The sequence below is a fragment of the Megalobrama amblycephala genome, linkage group LG7, assembly GCF_018812025.1.
Source record: "Megalobrama amblycephala isolate DHTTF-2021 linkage group LG7, ASM1881202v1, whole genome shotgun sequence".
NCBI classification, from domain to species: domain Eukaryota; kingdom Metazoa; phylum Chordata; class Actinopteri; order Cypriniformes; family Xenocyprididae; genus Megalobrama; species Megalobrama amblycephala.
This window is the reverse complement of record NC_063050.1, coordinates 7,738,785-7,758,859: the sequence shown is the minus strand read 5'-3', so window position 1 is coordinate 7,758,859 and position 20,075 is coordinate 7,738,785. Positions and strand designations below refer to the sequence as shown.

General features: G+C 38.4%; 1 protein-coding gene across 5 annotated transcripts in view; it reads right to left on the bottom strand.

Annotated features, from left to right (window-relative positions):
• The window catches only part of pex5lb (peroxisomal biogenesis factor 5-like b), an 85,186-nt gene extending 66,494 nt beyond the window's left edge, over positions 1-18,692 (bottom strand). For 2 of the 5 annotated variants that reach the window (XM_048195799.1, XM_048195800.1), the window contains exon 1: positions 18,268-18,684. In XM_048195799.1, the coding sequence (XP_048051756.1) occupies positions 18,268-18,288 (21 nt within the window). In that variant the 5' untranslated portion in view covers positions 18,289-18,684. Of the gene's footprint in view, positions 1-18,267 lie in introns of all 5 variants that reach the window. The other 3 variants (XM_048195803.1, XM_048195801.1, XM_048195802.1) reach the window with 3 other exon arrangements.
• Between the last annotated feature and the right edge of the window lie 1,383 nt (positions 18,693-20,075).

Genomic DNA, 20,075 nt, shown 5'->3' with positions numbered 1-20,075 from the left:
TGTAGCTACATACACTTAAGAGTGTTCTTACATGGTTCATTACATTAAACCTTGTTTTAAAGAATCATTTTTGGATGAACCATCCCTATCAAAACAAATGGTGCAACCAAATTAAGTACAGAGTTAGTTATAAACTAGTAGTTACCAAGCCCCTACTGTGAAAAATGCGTCCCAATTAAGGTAAGGCTGGTTCAACAACAGAAATGGGTCCCTCAGTTCCCTCCTTCAATGTAAATATTTGGGACAGTGCATCCTCTATAAGCCGCATAGTTCAAGGTAACATTCATGTTTGTAGCATGAATGGTGTGGGAAATTTTACACTTTTTTCGTGGTAATAAAGCAATAATATGTCCCAGCACCAATAATAATAATTACACTATCAGAAAAAAGGTACAAAAGTGAGACCATACCCTTTCAAAAGCAACTAATAAGTAACATTTAATCACTAATATGTACCCTTTAGGGGTAAATAAGGTACAAAGGTGTACCTGTTGAAAGTGTACCGCCCCAGTGACAGCTTTTGTACCTTTTTTTCTGAAAGTGTAGATTAGATTATAGGTATGCTCTTTGAGTTTAAGTAAAAACTCAAAATATGTAGAGTCAGTAACAGTCTTTTGAAGAATTGTGCTTTCTTTATATACCCAATATTAGCAAGGCCCAAAAAGGCTCATTGCCAGCTGTGTTCTGTCCTTATATCTCTGCTTGTGTTATCTTTCTCTGTGTGCTTTTTGCATTAAAAACATCCAGAATTATGTGAACAGTGTGAAAGACACGTTTTTTTTTTTTTTTTTTTCTTGTGTAATATCTATTAGTCCAAATATTTAGCTTTGTTTTGCAGGTAAATTGGTCTTCAATGTAGCATATGCACACGTATCAGGATAATCAATAAACTTGGGAATGTTCAGAACGCTTTTAGCATGCTGGACTGGGTTATAAAACCATCTCGGCTCCGCATAGTCTGCCATAAGATAAGCCCACTTGACACTTTTGTGGACAAGCGATGGTAAACAGTAAAGTCCAACTTCCTCTCTTTGGTGACTTCAAAAGGAGCACCCCCCCCAGAGACTGACCAGATCCACATTCCAACACCCCACACACACAGGAACACACAAAAGCACACACACAGGCACGTACAGAAACACACAATCATACATTTTTAACTGTATATGTGAACTACCACTATGCTGGAATATATATATATGATATATTTTAGAGCCTATGCATGTTTCCTAGTGTTTAAATGAGTGTATTTGTGCTAGTGTGCATTTTAACGATATAATTTTGTCTGTAAACCATAACTTGGTTTCTATGCCTTTCTGACCTATCGAGTTTGATCTCGTTTCAAAGCTCCGGACTTGAGCTATTCATTGAGACATGTCACAAAACGGACAAATGCATTTTTCTATGTGTTTAATGATCCTGTGAAGAACACACCCCATCTCGAAATCCGATCTGATAGCCATTAAGTATGCAAATTCAGCTAGGAGACCAAACAAAGCAACTTTGCCCGCCAAATAGTGCTGCGCCTCTATTGGCTGCTACAATTCAGGAGGTGTGTTAGCTTGGGTTTCCATAAAGACAACGACACACACCTTCGCTCACTCTCTTGTCTCTTCGCGCTGCTCTTCTTCTTCTCCTTTGTCTCCCGACTGACTCACGAGCACCTCGTGCACGGACGCCTCAGGTGACCGCGCTTCCCAACCACGCGCGCAGTTCGGGAGGACCACTTCTTTAGACTCTCTCTCTCTCTTCGGCTAAGTTACTTAAGCTTAAACCTCTTTTGAAAACCCCGCCGGAGAAACCCTCTCTGAAAGGACCAACCCAGCCAGGCGCATTGAAACTGCTACACACGGACTTGAACCAATAAGCAAGTATTATCATTTATCTGAATTTGTCTAAACTGATTTCTGTGCTGGCTCTCTCTCTCTCAAAAGGGTTTACGTTAACTGTGTAATTTGCCATCCTTTGATCATCTTTCTTTCCATGTCGTTTCTTCATTCTCACTCGTGTATATATATGTGTATACTTCTGTATATATTTTTGACGTATAATCTCGGTAGCCGTAGCTGCATATATTAAACACATAATTCATGCTCGATTGTTCTGTTGTTCTTTCAACTGAAGACCAAGTCACTTTAACGTTTTTCGATCGCTTTATGCTTTAGTTATTTTCATGGCCAGAAAATAACTCTGTTTATAATATTCTGTGAGGGACTTAGTTTGCTGGACAAACGAACAGTTTCTCTAGATAATTGTTAAACCAGAACTAATCATATATGTAATTGATTATAATTCGTTGTAATTGATTCACAATATATGTTTAATTCCCCGTTGGGTTGATATATGAATCATAATTTATTCATAACCTTATGAATTATTATATTCATATTTCATCCATAAATTAATTAATAACTGTACGAACCGCTACATTCGTTACATCAATTACATTATTCATTTTAAGAGGTTAGGAATATGTTCACAATTAATAGTTTAATAAGACAGTGTTTGAAAGAGAGCTAAGTATTAACAGCTAAGAGAGAGCTAAGGAGATAACACAAGCCATATGGCCTTTATTTAGGCGGAAAATGTCAGATATTTATACACACTATGTTGGCTCTGAAGTTTCTCTCAGGCCTGTCTGTGATCATCCATCTACCTCTTTAGTAACGTTGTCTTACCACAAAACTCACAGTGAGTGACATTTCAATCCTGACAACTACTCCATCAAGCTCATGTTTAACCTTTAGAAGGTCAGGCCCCTGAATGCATGTAGGACACACCATCCCATTACATTTAAAAATCCATATAATATAACCTCAGCAACACACCTTAAACTTCTAATATTGTCTGAAAACCTGAAACATTCATGATAAATGATTTACTTCTAAATCATAAACACCTAAACCAAGCATAGAGTAACAAGTAGTGATGCCTGATTCTTGAACAAATCATCTTTTGAGCTGATTCGCAGCAAGTCGAGCTAGATCACGTAACTTGAGCTCCAGGCTGATGACCCAATACACAAAGACTGCATGCTCCTTGCCATTGGCATAATTGTGGTTTCTGTGTTCATCAGTGATTGTATATCAAGAGCAGGGACATTTTGTCTGCATTTTGTTTTGCGGTTTCAACGGAGCGAATATAGAATCTCTGCTATGGTTATAGCAATAGATTAAAGCGCTCATCTGTGAAAACAATGGCAACAAGCACTCATTATGATTTCAAAAACAACACATTCCAGCACCAGATTGGCTCTTATTTAACTCTGCTAGTAAACTATGTTTAATTTGTATTAGACACATCTGTACCGCAAGATGTTTCTAAAAGTATTGGGGACAATATCAACCCTGGCAAAAAGTGGTGGGGACATGTTCCACCTATCCCACACGCAAATTATGCATTACCTTGCACAGCACCGAATGAACCAATAAGCCTGTCTTGCAAGCAAACCTACATGTGTAACATGTATGCTCTGTTTTGGTTTAGTTTGCTTCTGCCTTACTGATGGTTCAGCACAGGAAGCTGGTTGTGAATATGATGTCTGACGCAGTGCAGTTTGCTAAGCAGTTAGGCTCTCCATAAGCCTCCTTAGTTACTGCTTTTTTAATGGAGCATGGTTAGGCCTCCTCTCTAGTCATTCTGCTGAGGCCTCTGCTCTCCAGAGCTCTGCTCAGATAGCGTCATCAAGTAGGTAGGCTCTCTGTAAGCCTTCTTTGATTGCTGTCTTTACAGTGGAGCATTGGTGGGTCTCCTCTCACTATAGAGACATTCTTCATAGGCCTCCGCTCCCCGGAGCTCCGCTTGGATAGCAACAGCAGGTAGTTAGGCTCTCTGTAAGCCTCGTTGGTAAGCTGTTCTGAGTAGTGATCGACCGATATTGATTTTTTATAACCGATACCGATACCGATTATTTGCATGTTTATGTACCCGATAACCGATATGCAGAACCGATATTTATTTACTGTTATACTTCTGTTTTTGACAATTATTACAACACAAATGAGCTGAACAAACCATTTTATTTATAACAATCACTCCCTCCTTGCATACAAAAAAAAAACTTTATATTTATACACAAATAAATAGAGGGGTCTGAGTCCAAAAAATTAAAGTGCAATTAACTAAATAATGGTTATGTAGTAAATCAAATGATTATATAATCTAGGGTGTTTAAACGAGATAATCTTGTCAAAAATTTCATGCAGTGGCCATGCTTGAGGCTTCCTGATCATCAACCCATTCAGGTGCTGAGCAATATGAACAAACTTTTTTTTCCGAGACTATATAAAGTTAAACAGCACTTGTCAGTTGGCATTTTATGATCTAAATTTAATCTAACGTTAAATCATGAAATGCCAACTGACAAAGTGCTGTTTGACTATAACTTAATCAACCGCGATCGCGCATGGAGATAATAAATAATTAATTTCCACAAAGCGGTAGGCTATATTTATATGTGTATTAGCGAAATAATTGTTATGTAGTAAATGATAATATAATCTAGGGTGTTTAAACAAGATAATCTTGTCAAAAGTTTCATTCAGTGGCCGTGCTTAAGCCTCCTGATCATCCGTCAGTTGCTAAGCAATATGAACGAACTTTTTCTTCTAGACTAATGGTGAGCAAATACAACAGATAGAGAATTAAATTCAGCGCTTTTATTTTCAACACGCACTCATTCATGTCTGTTTTATTTAATTCATGTAAAGTTACGTCTTTATTGGGGCAGGACATGACGAATTACACTACGTGACTAAATGAGTTCGTCTCAATTGTTTAGAAACATGCTGCATAAATTAACTATATCAGGAATTTATGTCTCAGATCTCATTTGTGCATATCTGTTATGTTAAATAAAGTTGATTAATTAAAGCAAACCAAGTAGAACATATACTTTACCTGTGCACTGAGTTGTTGTTGACTGATCTCCTCAGACGCCCGGGCTGCAATGGCGGAAATCTCAAAACGGCCACAAGATGGCGCCGTAAAATCGGCAAATCCGATATTACAAAACCGATACCCGATTATGGAAAAATGCTTAAATATCGGGAAAAATATCGGTAAACAGATATATCGGTCGATCACTAGTTCTGAGTATGGGACACAGTTAGGCCTCCTCTCGCTTTAGAGATCATGCTATCATGCTAAGTCCTCCATCCTTAGAGCTCCACCAGGCAGTGGTGCTGAGATGTTTGCGAGCCTCTGTGGCCACTACTTTAGAAAGGAAGTCTTGTGTCCTCTCTGAGTTATTGTGAGCCTCTGCTCCCTATGAGCTCTGTCTGAAAAACAGTTTGAATTGTTAGGTTCCATTGAGTCTCCTCTGGAAGCTGTTTTGGGCTCTCACTTTAAAGAGTTGTCATGGTGAGGCCTTCATCCTTTGAGCTGGACCAGGTAGTGACGCCAAGTTGTTAAGGCTCTTTGTGAGCCTCGGCCACTGCTTTAGGTCTAGAGCGTTGTTAGGCTTTCTCTCGATATGAGAGTCCTCCTGTGAAGCCTCCGCTTTCTGGAGCTTGTAATAATTCAGAGGATAGGCTCTCTGTGAGCCTCCTTGGAAATGTTCTGAGACATAGATGGCAGGCAGTAGTGCCAAGTTAGTTATTAGGCTACCTTTGAGCCTCCTTGGTTACTGCTTTGTTATAGAGCATTGATAGGCCTTCTCTTTCCTAAGATAATTGTACATTCAGGCTTCTGTTCCCCCAGAGCTGCCCTGAGAATAGAATGCAGTTAGGCCTCCTCTCATTTTAGAGAGTCGTCATTCTGAGACCTCCGTTCTCTGAAGAAAATTATTCAGTAGAATTGAGTTGTAGGCTACCTGTCTGAGCCTCCTCTAGTGCCCCTGGGTTGGAGTGTTTTTTAACCATTTTTGTCTGCTCCCTGAGCTCCACCTGCTTACTAGTTTAAAGCTGCTAGGCCCTCTATGAAGCCTCATTGACAGGTGTTGGATGTAGCTAGGCCTCCTCTCAAGAGAGAAAGTCGCTATGCCAAGGCCTCCATCCTTTGAGCTCAGACAGGGGCTAAGTTGCCAGGCTATCTGTGAGCCTCCTTGGCTACTGCACTTAAACCAGATTGTTGCTAGGTCTCCTCTCACTATAGGGAGTTATACTGCTGAGACCCCTGCTCCAGAGAGCTCTGCTGTGATAGCAATTCCCAGTTGTAGGCTCTCTTTGAGCCTCCTTGGAAGTTGTCCTGAGTGTGGAAGGTAGTTAAGCCTCCTGTCGTTATAGAGAGTCGTCATGCTGAGGCCTCCATTCTTAGAGCTCGGCTAGGCAATGGGGTAGTATGCCAGGTTGTTTAGGCTCTCTGTGAGCCTCCATGGATACTGACCTTAGTGTGGACTGTTGCTAGGCCTCCTCTCTTTATGAGAGTCATTGTACTGAGGCCTCCGCTCTGCAGAGCTTCAAGGGGTCAGTTAGATCAGGTTGTTAGACTCTCTAGAGCCTCCTTGATAGCTGTTCTTTATTTGGACATGGTTAGGCTTCCTCTCACTTGAAAGTCAGTTTGTTGAAGCCTCCGTCCTTAAATATATAATTGAGATGCTGGCTCTGCATCAGCCAACCAGGACTCTTAGGTCAACAAATCAACTTTTGCTGGAAGTCCCAAGGTAACGGTACAAACACCGGGTTGACCAGGCTTTTTCTGTTGCTGGGCCCAGACTCTGGAATAAGCTTCCCGCTGATATGCGCACTATCACCGACCTGGGCCTTTGCAAAGCTAAGCTCAAAACGTATTTATTTAGACTGGCTTTTAATATCTAGCAGTTGTGATGGCATTTTGTGTAATTTATTTATTTTCTTGTTGTTGCTTTTTCATTTTTGTTTACATTGTTTTTATTGGAAAGCACTTTGGTTCACCTTGAGTGTTGTAAAGGGCTGTATAAATAAATGTTGATTGATTGATTGATTAAAGCCAGAATAGGCAGTAGTGCCAGATTGCTAGCTATTTCTGAGCTTTTTTGGCTGCTGCCTTTGGGTTAGAGTGTTGCTAGGCCTCTTACTTAAGGACTCTGCTCTTCAGGGCTCTGTCTGAATAGCGGTTCTGAGCGGTTAGGCTCCCTGTGAGCCTCCTTGGATGCTAGCCTGAATAGAGAACATAGTTAGGCCTCCTCTCATTTAGAGTCATCCTGTTACAGCCTCTGTTCTTTAGAAGCTCTGGTCTATGACAATATTATCTCAAAGGTGTTTGTAGGAATACCAAGCTCTTGAGCTTTGCCTGTAAGGGATTTTTGTAGCTCAGGTTCTGGCCATAGGGAATTAGTCACAATGCTGGTGTGTACCTTAGGGATGGGAACTCCTTTGAGTCTTTGACTTTATGTCAGCCAATAAGGCACTCATCCCTTCTGCATGGCAGAATGGGTATTTGTTCCCCATGGTGCCCTCTAAGGGATGCAGTGCGAGTTCCCATTCAAAAGAGAACTTCTCAGGTTACACATGTAACCATGCTTCCCTGAGAAGGGGAATGATACACTGTGCCCCTTTGCTATGCTTTAGGTATTCCTGTGCATGTCTCCTTCAGACAAGAAGTGGATGACATATTTCACAGGTGCCCTTTCATACTCACAGTCGCACCAGTAGTGACGTCATAGGCTGTCACTTCACAATGTCAAGTTCATTGTCATGTTTAGACTCGTGTTTCAGACACCGGTCATGACAGAGGCATTCCCCATAGCGCCCTCTAGGGGACGCAGTGTCTCATTCCCCTTGTCAGGGAACTGGATACCCATCTCATCTTCATCGTGCAATTACTACAACAGCCACAGCATGAAAAAAAGTACATTTTCAATTTATTAAATAATCTTTTGTCACGCTTTAAAGAAGTACACTTATTTTGATGTGTTGACTAACATACTAAAGCACATGTAAAGAACATGCTTATAATTTTTACTGTAGTGTAGTATTTGATATTGCATTTAAAGTTATATTTTAAATGTATTAAATTACAACTTCATTATTACAAATATATGTAATAAAAGTAATTACAAATATATTTAAATACATGACATTCCTGTAATTATGTGAAAGTTGCTGCATGACATCTTAAAAACACTATGCATGAGGCACATGGTGTAGCACAAACATCAAAGACGTTGCATGTTTTCATAAATTAAGTTTAAATGAAGACTTCAGATGCAAAAGCCTCTAAGTGCCATCTGAAATTTTCTTCTAAAATGAGAAGAAATTTTTATCAAGCTTGTATGTTTAGGTTCAGTAATTTCACTTTAATGGCAATTAATATGTCCTTTTCATTGTCATTAAAGTGAAATAACTGAACATAAACATGCAAGCTTGATAAAAATGCTTATTTTATAAGAAAATTTCAGATGGCACTTAGAGGCTTTTGCATCTGAAGTCTTCAAATATAGTGCAGATGGATTCAAAAACGTGTGAATAGGACAGTTTTATTAGCAGTGGGAAACAGTGGGGAAAAAAAATCCAGACTATAGACCAAAATGTGCACGGTCATGTCATAATAATAACTGCTTTGGGAGGTGATAAATTCATTTCTCACACATGGTGATGAACTTGGGTTGTGTTGACTGGGTGAAAGTTGATCACGCCAAAGAAAAGATCTGCAAGCAGAGGAATTGTAGGAAGTGCTAACACAAGCTGTAAATGATTGTAAGTTCAGAACAGCTTATTTATAGTCCTAAGACCTGCTTGATATTAGCAGAGTTTGTAGCTTCTGTTATGTCTAAGACTTCATTTACACAAAATGGATTTTGGTACTTCTAATCAGTTTATCCAACTATTTAAACATCAAATTATATATTTGCATATCAAAATATCTACTTTGTTATAGCTGCTCAAATTACCCTCGAAGGTTTTGACAATCTGCTAATAATCCTTCAATTACATTATAAGACAACTAATCAAGAAAGCTACAAAGTGGGTTAAGATTTATAGAATATTATGACTAATCATATGCAGGATATGGCTGTAAAATAGATTAATCACATCTAACATAAAAAGTTTGTGTTTACATAATATACAATATATGTTAGATGCGATTAATCGATTTTACAGCCCCAATGCAGGGTTTGAATTAACACCAACTAATGCATATCAACATGCATACATGCATATCAACTCATTGGCCAATTTGGCCGGTTATGATTCATAAATTATGTCCTCCAACAAGGAGCTTTCAACTTTAACAAAACAAAGCCTAAACAGGGTCACACATTTGACAAGAAGCATCATGTATTCTAATACATTGTTTTCTATGATTGCATCTGTCAGTGGCCTTATTTCTGTTTTATTTCATTTTTATGCCATCCGCAAATAATGATTGACTGTTGTAAAACTAAAAGCCATTCAATGTTTAAAAAGAAGATTTAATAATAAATATATTTAATAAATATAAGCAGTGGTTTTGATGATCTGGTTTATTTTTGATATAGAGCTTCGGCAGTCACGTGACCCATTCTGTTTACACCACCATGCTGGCAGGCAGGGACAGCCGTGAGCGAATATGAAATGAATGGCGCCAACATCAGTTTCAAGGCAACAGAGTTCACTGTGCACTTTAATTAAAAAAACATAAACCTGTAGTATCCTGATATGCACAACTACCTCATCAACTTTCCATTGTCCTACTCCGGAGACTCTTTAAAAGCCTACAAAAACCTCCAAAAACCTGGAGGGGTACAAATGGACACAATCTAATTTTGTGATGAATATTCAACTTTGGAGTCTGCCTGCTAAAACCTGCTTCATCGTCATTGGAAGGGTAAGTCAACTGCGTTGTTAGGTAACGTAATCGGCCCTAGCTGTCCTTCTTTGTAGGTAGCCAGCATAGCTATATCACCGTGAGTACAGCAGAAATCATAAGTGTCATAATATCTTAACCCATTTAATTCCAAATTTTTCCCAGACATGAAAATATCCAAATGAGGTGTCATTAGTTGCCCCTTGAAATAATCAATTATTATTTTTTGAAATTTTTATGGAAATGTGGGTGAAAAATTGTCTTTAATGTTCGGCCACAATTGTGGACGGTGGAATAATGTGTAACATTATGTTCTACTGAAAATATGGCCTATCAGCCCAATTATTTTACACATTTTAAAATCTTTCATATCATTTTAGGGTAACTATTAAACAAAAACCCTTACAACAAGACAAAAAAAATTTAAAATACAAACACAACCATCTGTTGTTTTATTGTGTTGGTTAGCACGTTTTATTGTAGTGAACCATTTCAGTCAGCTATCGGGATCCTTAGGAATATGATAAAATTGTTTTCCCCTTTGCTTTACCCCGCCTGTTCTAGCATCCTGGCGCACAACAGCTGTCCACCATGTTGAAATAGTAAGGTTTGTAAGGTCTAAACATGTCTGGATTTAAATTATTGTTCGACCACTATCGATACCAATGCTACAGCTGGTCTAGCGCTCTCCTGATGGCGGAGAAAATGGCAGAGTTTGCGTGACGTCAATCTCCGGAGCTCCATTTTGGTTTTGGCTAGTAGAAGTTCATAATGGCTGGTAACTTTTAGTAGACATTTAGTAGACATTTAGTAGACAAATTGGTTAATGAGTCAAAAAGTTATGTCAAATAGTTATAAACATAATAAAACAACACCATAACATCCCAAGCCTGGTCCTTCACTGCCGTCACTCCTCCTTTTACTCCTTCATGAGACTCGAGACTCATATGACATGCAGGTGACGCTTATTAACACTCGCACTGTTCCCACAGCTCTCGGCCCCGCCCTGCTTGCCACATTTGGCTTTTACATTTTCCTCCTTAACAGGAGTTTTATAATGCCAGTTTAAAGCATTTCCATTCAAATGAGTGCAGGCAGTCCATGTGTATGTTATGAGTGACATATATAGTGTGACTGCCAGTGGTGTTATTTGGCTAGAGTTTGAAGCATAGAGTTTAATTTTTTCCACATACTGTTATAAATTGGCAATCTTTTCTAACTCTCCACCAGTTTTGAAAACAAAGTGATGGCCATGTATTCAAGCAACATGATCTCATGAGTATTCCTAGGTACATAAGATAAAGAGTGGTTTCCTAAATATAATGTGACTCAAAAAATGCAGATTAACAACTTAAATTTTACTCCATACCTCACACAAAACTATACCGCCAGAGAGGACTGTAAATGCAACACGTCATCATTTGAATGACTTTGGTACTGCTTTTTAACATTTTAGCTGTTATTTAAACCTAGCATGTTTAACTCAGCATAATGGATTGATTTATGCTATTTAATTTTTACTAGAATACTATCTTATTTTTACCTCATATGTGGATTAATACTTCCAGATTAACTTAAATCCTGCAAAAGTTTGTAAAATACAATTCACGACCACTGTTTAAATGATAAGTCCTTTATTTTGGATGAATACAGTTCAAAATACAGCATATTTGATATAGTTTATACAGTTTTATACAGTTTTTCATGTATACAATATTACCTACATTTAAATTCATTAAACAATTTAGATTTAAAAATTGAAAAGTAAAATGAATCGTTCTTTGTTATCCATTTGTATTGTACGTGTCAAATGTCAGTGAGATTGACCCAGCCACTAACTCATGGCTGGGTAACATAAAAACTACCCAACCATGAAACAAATTAGAAAGTATGCCTTTCTGTAAATGTTAAGCACTAATTCCTACACATAAACAATGAGACCATGCAGGGTGATTCAAGTGAAGTAAGTGCACTGTGACAGTAGTGTTTTCTACATTTAAAATGACAAAATAAATGTTCCTGGGGGAAAAAAAAAAAAAAATTCTTCTAATGCTGACTAGTTGCCCACTTCACATATACAAATGCCCACCTCAGAACAGCATCCTATAAAGCCATTGTTATCACAGATTTCTGCATTCCACACAACATCTCTTTTGTCAAACTTATGACTCATTTGATATTAAACAGGCTATACACCTACATGCTAAAGTTGTGATTTCTGTGAAGCCAGAAGAAAAACATAATTCCAAACTTCTAGTTTACACATGTCAAGCAAAGATCACAGCTTCTGGTAAGAACAAAAATATTCTGTTACCTTGAAAATCCTCCAAGCAATACCTTGGAGAATGAAGCAACCTAAGGCTGCATCAATCTTTGCTCAAATCCGAGGTCAGTGTCGGCTCCACTGTGGCCTACCAGAGGCTTATTAGCATTAATCATTCCTTCAGCAACCATACTCTATTCAAAGTTAGACAAAGGCCCCAGTTTTATATGTATCCATGCTATTGTCTCTTCACAGTGACAAGTGGAAAATGTTTGGCTAGAGCACACTTACACAAACTATGAGACAGTAGACATTACTTGAAGTCCTGACAGGATGTGAGTTTAAAATATGTGCGCCACTCTTATAGGTCAAAGAAAAAAGGCCTGTGCTATTTGCACTGTGCTTTTTTCAATTTACAATAATCCTCTACATTTTGCACCTACTTTCACCAGGGAATATGTGTGCCATCCACAGAGGCTGCTGTGTCAGATGGCATTATGTGGTCTGTGGCGTGTGATCCGGTTCAGGAAAAAATGGCACAACAGCTGCAGTGTCATCAGCCAAATCCAGATGCTTTAAGTGATTAGCAGTTTAAGCTGCAGTGAAGAGCAACCTGCCTTAGGGTTCACATCTGACCCACTTTTTGAAGGCAGGAGAGGATGAATTCCATAGTGAGCGGGCATATGTGGCCTGCCTTCAGCTCTCCCAGGATGCAATGACATTTAAGTATACTGTGTTGAATTCATGAATGGGATTGATCCATTAGCTTACATTAAAATTGGTAAGTTCAGCACAATTTAGTGCTCTATCAATAGAGCTCAGTATTAGTGAAAATCTCTCAGGTTACTGGAACATTGTGAGCTAAATGAGTGAGCAATGTCAGTTGATCAATGTTTTATGGTACAGTTCAGCTTTCATTGAATTTCAAATGCTGTCGTCTAATTTCTAATGTTCCAGTGCAGACCACACTGATCCGGCGGGCTGTTATCCAAACATCAATCAGTGTTTCTGCATTTCCAGTGGATTTTTTTATGGTTTGTTATGTGAAAGAATATTAATGTGTCGCATCACTGTTTTAATTGTTATAATAAGTGCTCCTGCTTACTGTCACATTGTTTTGGGTTTTATTTCGTGTTTATATTTTCATATCTTTTATTTTGTAATTCTCACTTTCATGCTTCCTGTTTGTCATGTGCTTCCCTTGCTCCTTATAGGCTTGTTCTGCTTGACTCAGCGCTGCACAGACCAATGACGTAAAAGTACAGCAAGAGCAATTTTAAAAGCATATGGAGCCGTCTGCTCTCTAATCACTCTTGCGGTACTTTGATGTCATACACCGATAGGTCAGTGTAGGACTGCTTCAAGTTGAACAAGCCTTATGTTATCCTGCCATGTGCTTGTCCATGTGTCATGTTCTCATTGGTTGGTCTAGTCATGAGTGCTGTGTTCTCATTGGCTCATTGTTTGATTTTGCACAGGTGTTCCCTGTTAGTCATTAGTCTCTTTCATGTTTCCATTGTTCCCTGTAAACCTCTGTTGGTGAGTTTCATGTTTATAGTCAAGTTTAGTTAATGGTTAAGTTTTTTGGCCAAGTTTAGTTTAAAGGTGCTCTAAGTGATGTCACGCGTTTTTAGGCCAAAACATTTTTTGTCACATACAGCAAACATCTCCTCACTATCCGCTAGCTGCCTGTCCCCTGAACACACTGTAAAAAACGCGGTCTCTGTAGTCGCCACAAGCTCCAAAAACGGCAATAAAAACAAACTGGTGCAGCCTGGACCACGAATCATAATAAACATGCTCCAGCCAATAACCGACAAGAATGATTTTAAATGCGCGTTCATGACTGTTTCAGGAAGCACGGAGGGGAGGGGGAGGAGGAGGAGGAGGAGGGAGGGTCTAGCTAGCCTCTGTTTTGTCTGACAACACTTCGAACGTCAACAGGAAGTTACATCCACCCAGGATCACTTAGAGCACCTTTAAGTTATCGGTTTGTTTTAATCACATTTTGGATTTATCTCAATAAAACTGCACTTAATGTAATTAGTGATGGGAAACCGCGGCTTTCTGAAGCGTTTGAGGATTTCATCAAATTGTGCCGAAATACGGTTCATTACTCTAAGCTTTTAACACAGTGCGCATTAGCGACATCTGGTGGTCAGACTTGTTTTTTTCAACATATCTAACAAATCATCACTGAGCAGATCTATGGTTTGAAAAAGCATGTGACCAAACAAAGCTTCGGAAGTCTGTGACAAGAGTGGAATCACTCTTGGATCAATACATTTCTATCTAATCTCATCTAAATTAATTTGTGACAATAAGACCCCAACTCATGTCATGTGTAGCCTGGTCAACACATATTGATCAATAATACAAAATATACAAGGATGTGATCATATTTGACGTGAGTAGTTTTGGGTGAGCTGTTTTGTTCTGTTCGGGTTCCCTGAGACCCCAGCAATAAAACATGATTAAATCCATTTTCCTTTTATGCATCAGGTGGGGTCGCGAAGCACCAATTTTTTCAAACCCAACTTTCTGATACTGCATAACATTTGAAGCTTCAAACGTCATCAGTCTCGTGGTATTGTCATTTTGATACAAGCATCGGTACAGTGTGTGATGCAATAGTGCTTTGAAAACCACGTCAGAGCATCAGAGCCCCAGTATCAACTGTTCCATCACTACTTGGGCTCATGAAGCTCGCCCCCAGTGGACTTGATTGCACTTACAATCTGTTATTTTTAGCTTCTACATTTTTGTTGTTTGATCCATTTATGATTTTCTCCAAGGCAACAGTACTTATTTAATGTGTTAATTTTTCAGCCTTGAGTTTATATCAAATGTTTTGACCCACTGTCATGGTTAGTCATGCAAGCTTTTTTCCAGAGGTTGAACTCATGAAATTGAATTTCCCACCATTTCCCTTTCTTTTGCTACCAAATATTTTTCATTGTACAGCTGTACAATGACAATAAAGGTTTTCTATTCTATTCTATTCTATTCTATTCTATTCTATTCTTCTATTCTATTCTATTGTTATATTCCTTCTCAGGGTAAAATCATCAGGTGCAAGTCAAGTAACCTTTAAATTCAATTACAATGTTCTTTTTATTAACTACTAAATAAACACTAAATAATTGGTTTCTTTTAAAATACTTTATGGAGACGATACAATACTGAGCTGGAGCTATTTTTGTATTGTTTTTTGCGCACAAAAAGTATTCTCGTTGCTTCATTACATTAAGGTTGAACCACCGTAGTCACGTTGACTACTTTGATGATGTCTTTACTACTTCTCTGGACCTCTCGGATTTGATCAAAAATATCTTAATTTGTTCTCTTGAAGATGAACAAAGGTCTTGTGGGTTTGGAACAACATGAGGCTGAGTAATTAACGACATAAATTTCATTTTTGGGCGAACTAACCCTTTAAGCAGCTAGATACGTTGTTGTATGGTAAAAACACCCCTTAGTGGCTAAATGTCTTGGTTATCTATTTTTTAGAAATTATTTCACTTGACTTCTATTCCACTGAAGTGCTTAATAATCACACATCTCAGCCTGCTAACCTAAATGGGACAACTGCAGTATTCCAAGAACAAAATTCTCTACATAACGGTTAGGGCTGTAACGATATGCGATATGAAACCGAAATCGCGATACGCAGGTCCACGAACCTGTATCGCGATGTGAGAAGGCAGAATCGCGACACACCCCTTCCAACTCCCAGAGTTATCCTTCCTGTCCAGATCCAATGCTACCACATTTTTAAATTACTATAAGTATTAGGGGTGTAACGATTTATCGTAGATGGTGTGTCTCAATCAGCTCTCTAGTTCAGTAAGTGTTTCGGGCACACATTGAATCTTGCAAGCAGGTTTAAACGTTTCTCATGTCAGTCTCTTGCATGGTCGCGTGAGAAAAGTCGTGGCTTTCTTTCACCGCAGTGCACAGGAACAGCTGTGCTCACAGAAAAGCAAAAGACGCTTGCGATGCTTTGCTTTAAGAAGTTCTGTGGGGCCGTTCACATATTGCGTCTTTTCCGCGTGCAAGTCAGTTATTATTTTCAAATGTAGCCGCGCGGCAAGCGCGCTCATAATGGGATCAACGCGGTCGCGACGCGCATGCAATTCTCAACTTCTCAGAATGCCGCAAGCGCACCGCAGGTCGTGTGACAAGAATCAACCGATCAGCTATGGCCTTTCCGTAACAAAACATCAAAAGCTCAGCCGAACAGCTGATCATAGCTGTACATGGTGGTTTTTATATCTTATCTCCATCAATATATCTCGTAGTAAAACTAATGCAAGGGCTAGAAATCATTTATCCTTAGCAGAAACATCCTGATCCTCTTGGAGAGCTCAGTTCATGGTTGCATAGCAACGACCGACGCCACGGGAGCGCAAGCGCTTTGGAAAGAAGGAGAAGCGGTGCGGCCGCGCCTTCCACGCGTTTTTAGACGCGATATGTGAACGGCCCCTATTCATAATTCTAAGTTCATGTTAAATTTAACATTTTTTTTCAGTGACAGACAGCCCTATTCAGCTGTTAATTTGAATACAGAAGGTTTTTATTAAAATTTTATATTTATTTATTTTATTGAAATGTGATCTTGTATGTACAACAAGGAAAATTATTGAAATTTGTTCATGTTTTTTTAATAAATCTTGTTTGAATTTCAGTTTCATTTTGTTCAAAATATCGTGATACGTATCGTATCGTGAACTCCGTATCGAGATACGTATCGTATCGTGACCTGAGCGTATCGTTACACCCCTAATAACGGTTTAGTCGAGGTGAATTTTTATGATAAAAAGGGAACAACACATCAAAGGGCTTTCTCACCGTTCTCTTTTTTAGTCTCCCACAACCCCACACAAGGCTGAACTAATGTATGTTCAGAAGGTAAAGCCTAAGCTATGCATACATGGAAACAGCTTTATCAAAGGAGGTTTAGGTAGACATAAGGGCACCCTCTCAAACATTACTTTCTTTCTTCTGAGAATTTAGGAATATTTAAAGTTCTCCCTCATATCAGTGAGAACCAAAGTAGTTGAATGATTGAACTGTACTGAAAATAAACTAAGCATTGATCATGCTCAGAGTCTTAAATGCAGATCCAGAGCATGCAGTGCTGTGAGTGGCAGAGATCAGTGGGAAGCTTGTGTAACATCCATAAACTACAATTGCACCATTTGAGCATTTATACTCAACTTGATATTTAAAAACATGTTTTAAAACATCACACTGTTCCTCCTTCTGTGCATCTACAATATTAGAAAGAAACCGATGAGGAAAAAGAAGCAGCCACAAATTGTGATGCAGAAAATTAGTTGTAAACATACAAAATGCGATTTCAATTTTAATCGCAAACACGCATTTTCCTTTGTCCAATAATGAGAAATGTAACACAGACCTGTGGTCTTAAACCATACTACTCAGATTTACAGCTTGGTGAGACGTAAAACATATTTATATTGAGGACTCGGAAGCAAACCACACTTGATGGCAGTTCCCTGAAGTGCAAGCACAGCATCATCAGTCATGTGAACGGCAGCAGGCAATTTCTAAGTTCATCTGACTCTATGAAGGTCAAATTCCTTCCAAGTCCAAAACATGGATGTTGAGCCTGCAGTCATGTAGGGTTAATGACTTCAATGCTCATTTAATGAATCCATTTTTAATGGATGAAATGTCTTATTTTCTAAGGAAAAAGGAAATAAATGCATTTAAAACTGCTTAAAGTTCTTCAAAAATGTGCAACACATTTATACAAATATATCTTGGCATTTACTAAATGAAAAATGATATTGAGGAAACAATGTATAATAATAATAATAATATAGTAAAAGGAACTATATTTTAACATATAGTATTTTACCATATAGTAAAGCCTTTTAAAAGTTATCTTACAATAATATTACATAAAACAACAGTGTTTTGTTTTAGGCTATGTCATAAAACAACAGTGTTTTATTCAATGCATGAGACAAATATAACCAGAACATAGTGTTCAGACAGTTTAACGTTTCAACGGGACAAAATAATGCCTTGAAACACTCTTTTCTTCAGAGTTAACGTCCCCCACATGCAGTTAATGCTTATGTCGCAAAATGTGTTTTGCCCATTGCTCACATGCTAAAATAGAGCTTAAAGAGTGAGATTTGACTGGTGAAAATAGCACAAACTCCTCAATTTGAAGATGATTTAGTTTACACATGCGCACGTGCCGGTAGATGAGATGCTTCACGCGCCGTTGGCCAATAATAGATAAAAGATGCATGCGAGCTTACCTGTGAATGTCCCTGGTACATATTCAGTCCAAGTGCTGAAAACACCCGCCGTGTGTTGGTACCCACTACTGTAAATTGTCAATGAGGAGGAGAAAGAGGAACGGAGCTAGTCTCGGGTACGGAGATGTTTTCATGCTCCGGCTGCGTCCACGTGAGAATTCCTCTTACAGGACCTTTCACGAGACCGTACATCCGAGCTTCGAGGTAGAAGGTTCACTGCGTGATACGGCCAAAGCAGTGTGGTCTTCCTTTTTTCTCCTCGGGATATTCCACTCCTTAGTGGAAATGTTCGAGTCCCAGCCCACTTGAGCGCGGAAACGCCTTATTGAGCAGTATGCCACCTCCCATGAATAACATTCAACACTCAAGATGTTCTGCTGCTGCTGCTTGAGAAGGACGTCGGTACAGTGCTGTACACTTTTATTAATGTTCTTTATACGGCGGAGTGATAAGAGGAAATATGCTATGTTACTCTGGTGATATTAGAGACACTTTACACATATATGTACAGTGCACAGAATGAGTACACCCTCTGAACAAATACAAAAACAAGATGTATTTTCTTTATGATCACTAATACAATTCATGAAAAGATGGCAAAACTAAAATGTATTAAACATATACATAATAAAAACTGAGAAATATATGTCATTAATAGTCATAAAATAAGTAAATTAGCCAATTTTGTTTGAATTAAGGATTGCAGAAATGAGTGCACCCTAGATTTAATTCAACGAATATATAATATTCTAGTACTTATGCCCTCCATAATTTTGAATATACTGCTTTGACCCTTCTTGGCACTGAGTGTACAAGTTCATGACAAATTGTCACATCTGTCCTGTTTATCTCCTGGATGATGAGCTCCATCATGACAGCATTGATAAAGCACAACTCCCTGACACCTTCAGCACTCATACATCCCTATATAAGAGCTTTACTACCACTGAACTTTACTGTGGGAACCAAGCACTTCTCACTGTACTCCTCCTCTAGCAACACCATAACATTTTGGATGCTGTTAGATCCAAAATGATTGATTTAGTCTCGTGAGACCAGAGTATTGATTCCCAGAATCTATATTTTGTAAATATGGGCTTTGGAAATTGCTAACTGACTTTATTGTGCTTTGGCTACAGTAGGTAGTTTAAAATGAAGGCCTGATTATTTCAGGGGCACTGTCACAAGTCCATTGTTTTTGAATTTCTGTGTTACTTTTGCTATATTTTCACACTTAAAACAATGATTTGGTAATCCTCTTGTACCACAGTCCTCTTTTGTGCTAAGAAATAAGACTCCTGACAGTTCTCTCCCAAGTGCTTCCATTGTTGCCAGCATTAACACTTTTAATTGTCAAGAAATTACTTCTTTTTAAATGTTTTGGTTCAACATACTTACCAGTTGATCAAACATTGCCTTAAACTTACACCAGAACATTTTTTTTTTTTTTTCATTTTATTTAGTAACTTTTAGGAGGGTGTATACTCATTTTTGCTACAAAACATTTTATCACCTTGATAAGAAAATCTTATTTTCCTGAATAATTTTGACATGCTTCTTTGGTAATTGATTAACCAGACTTGCTGGAACATTATATCTCTAAAGAACCCTAACATGTCTTCTAAGTAGTAATTGCTGACTTTCAGAAGTTTCAGAGGGGGTGTACTCATTTATGCTGTGCACTGTACATTCTATAGCCTCATTTTATTTATTACAAGCTAAAGTTATAGATATTAGTAGATATTAACAAAGTTATTCTTCTTTATTATGCAATATTTAATAAATAAAATGTTATAATAGCTGTAAAT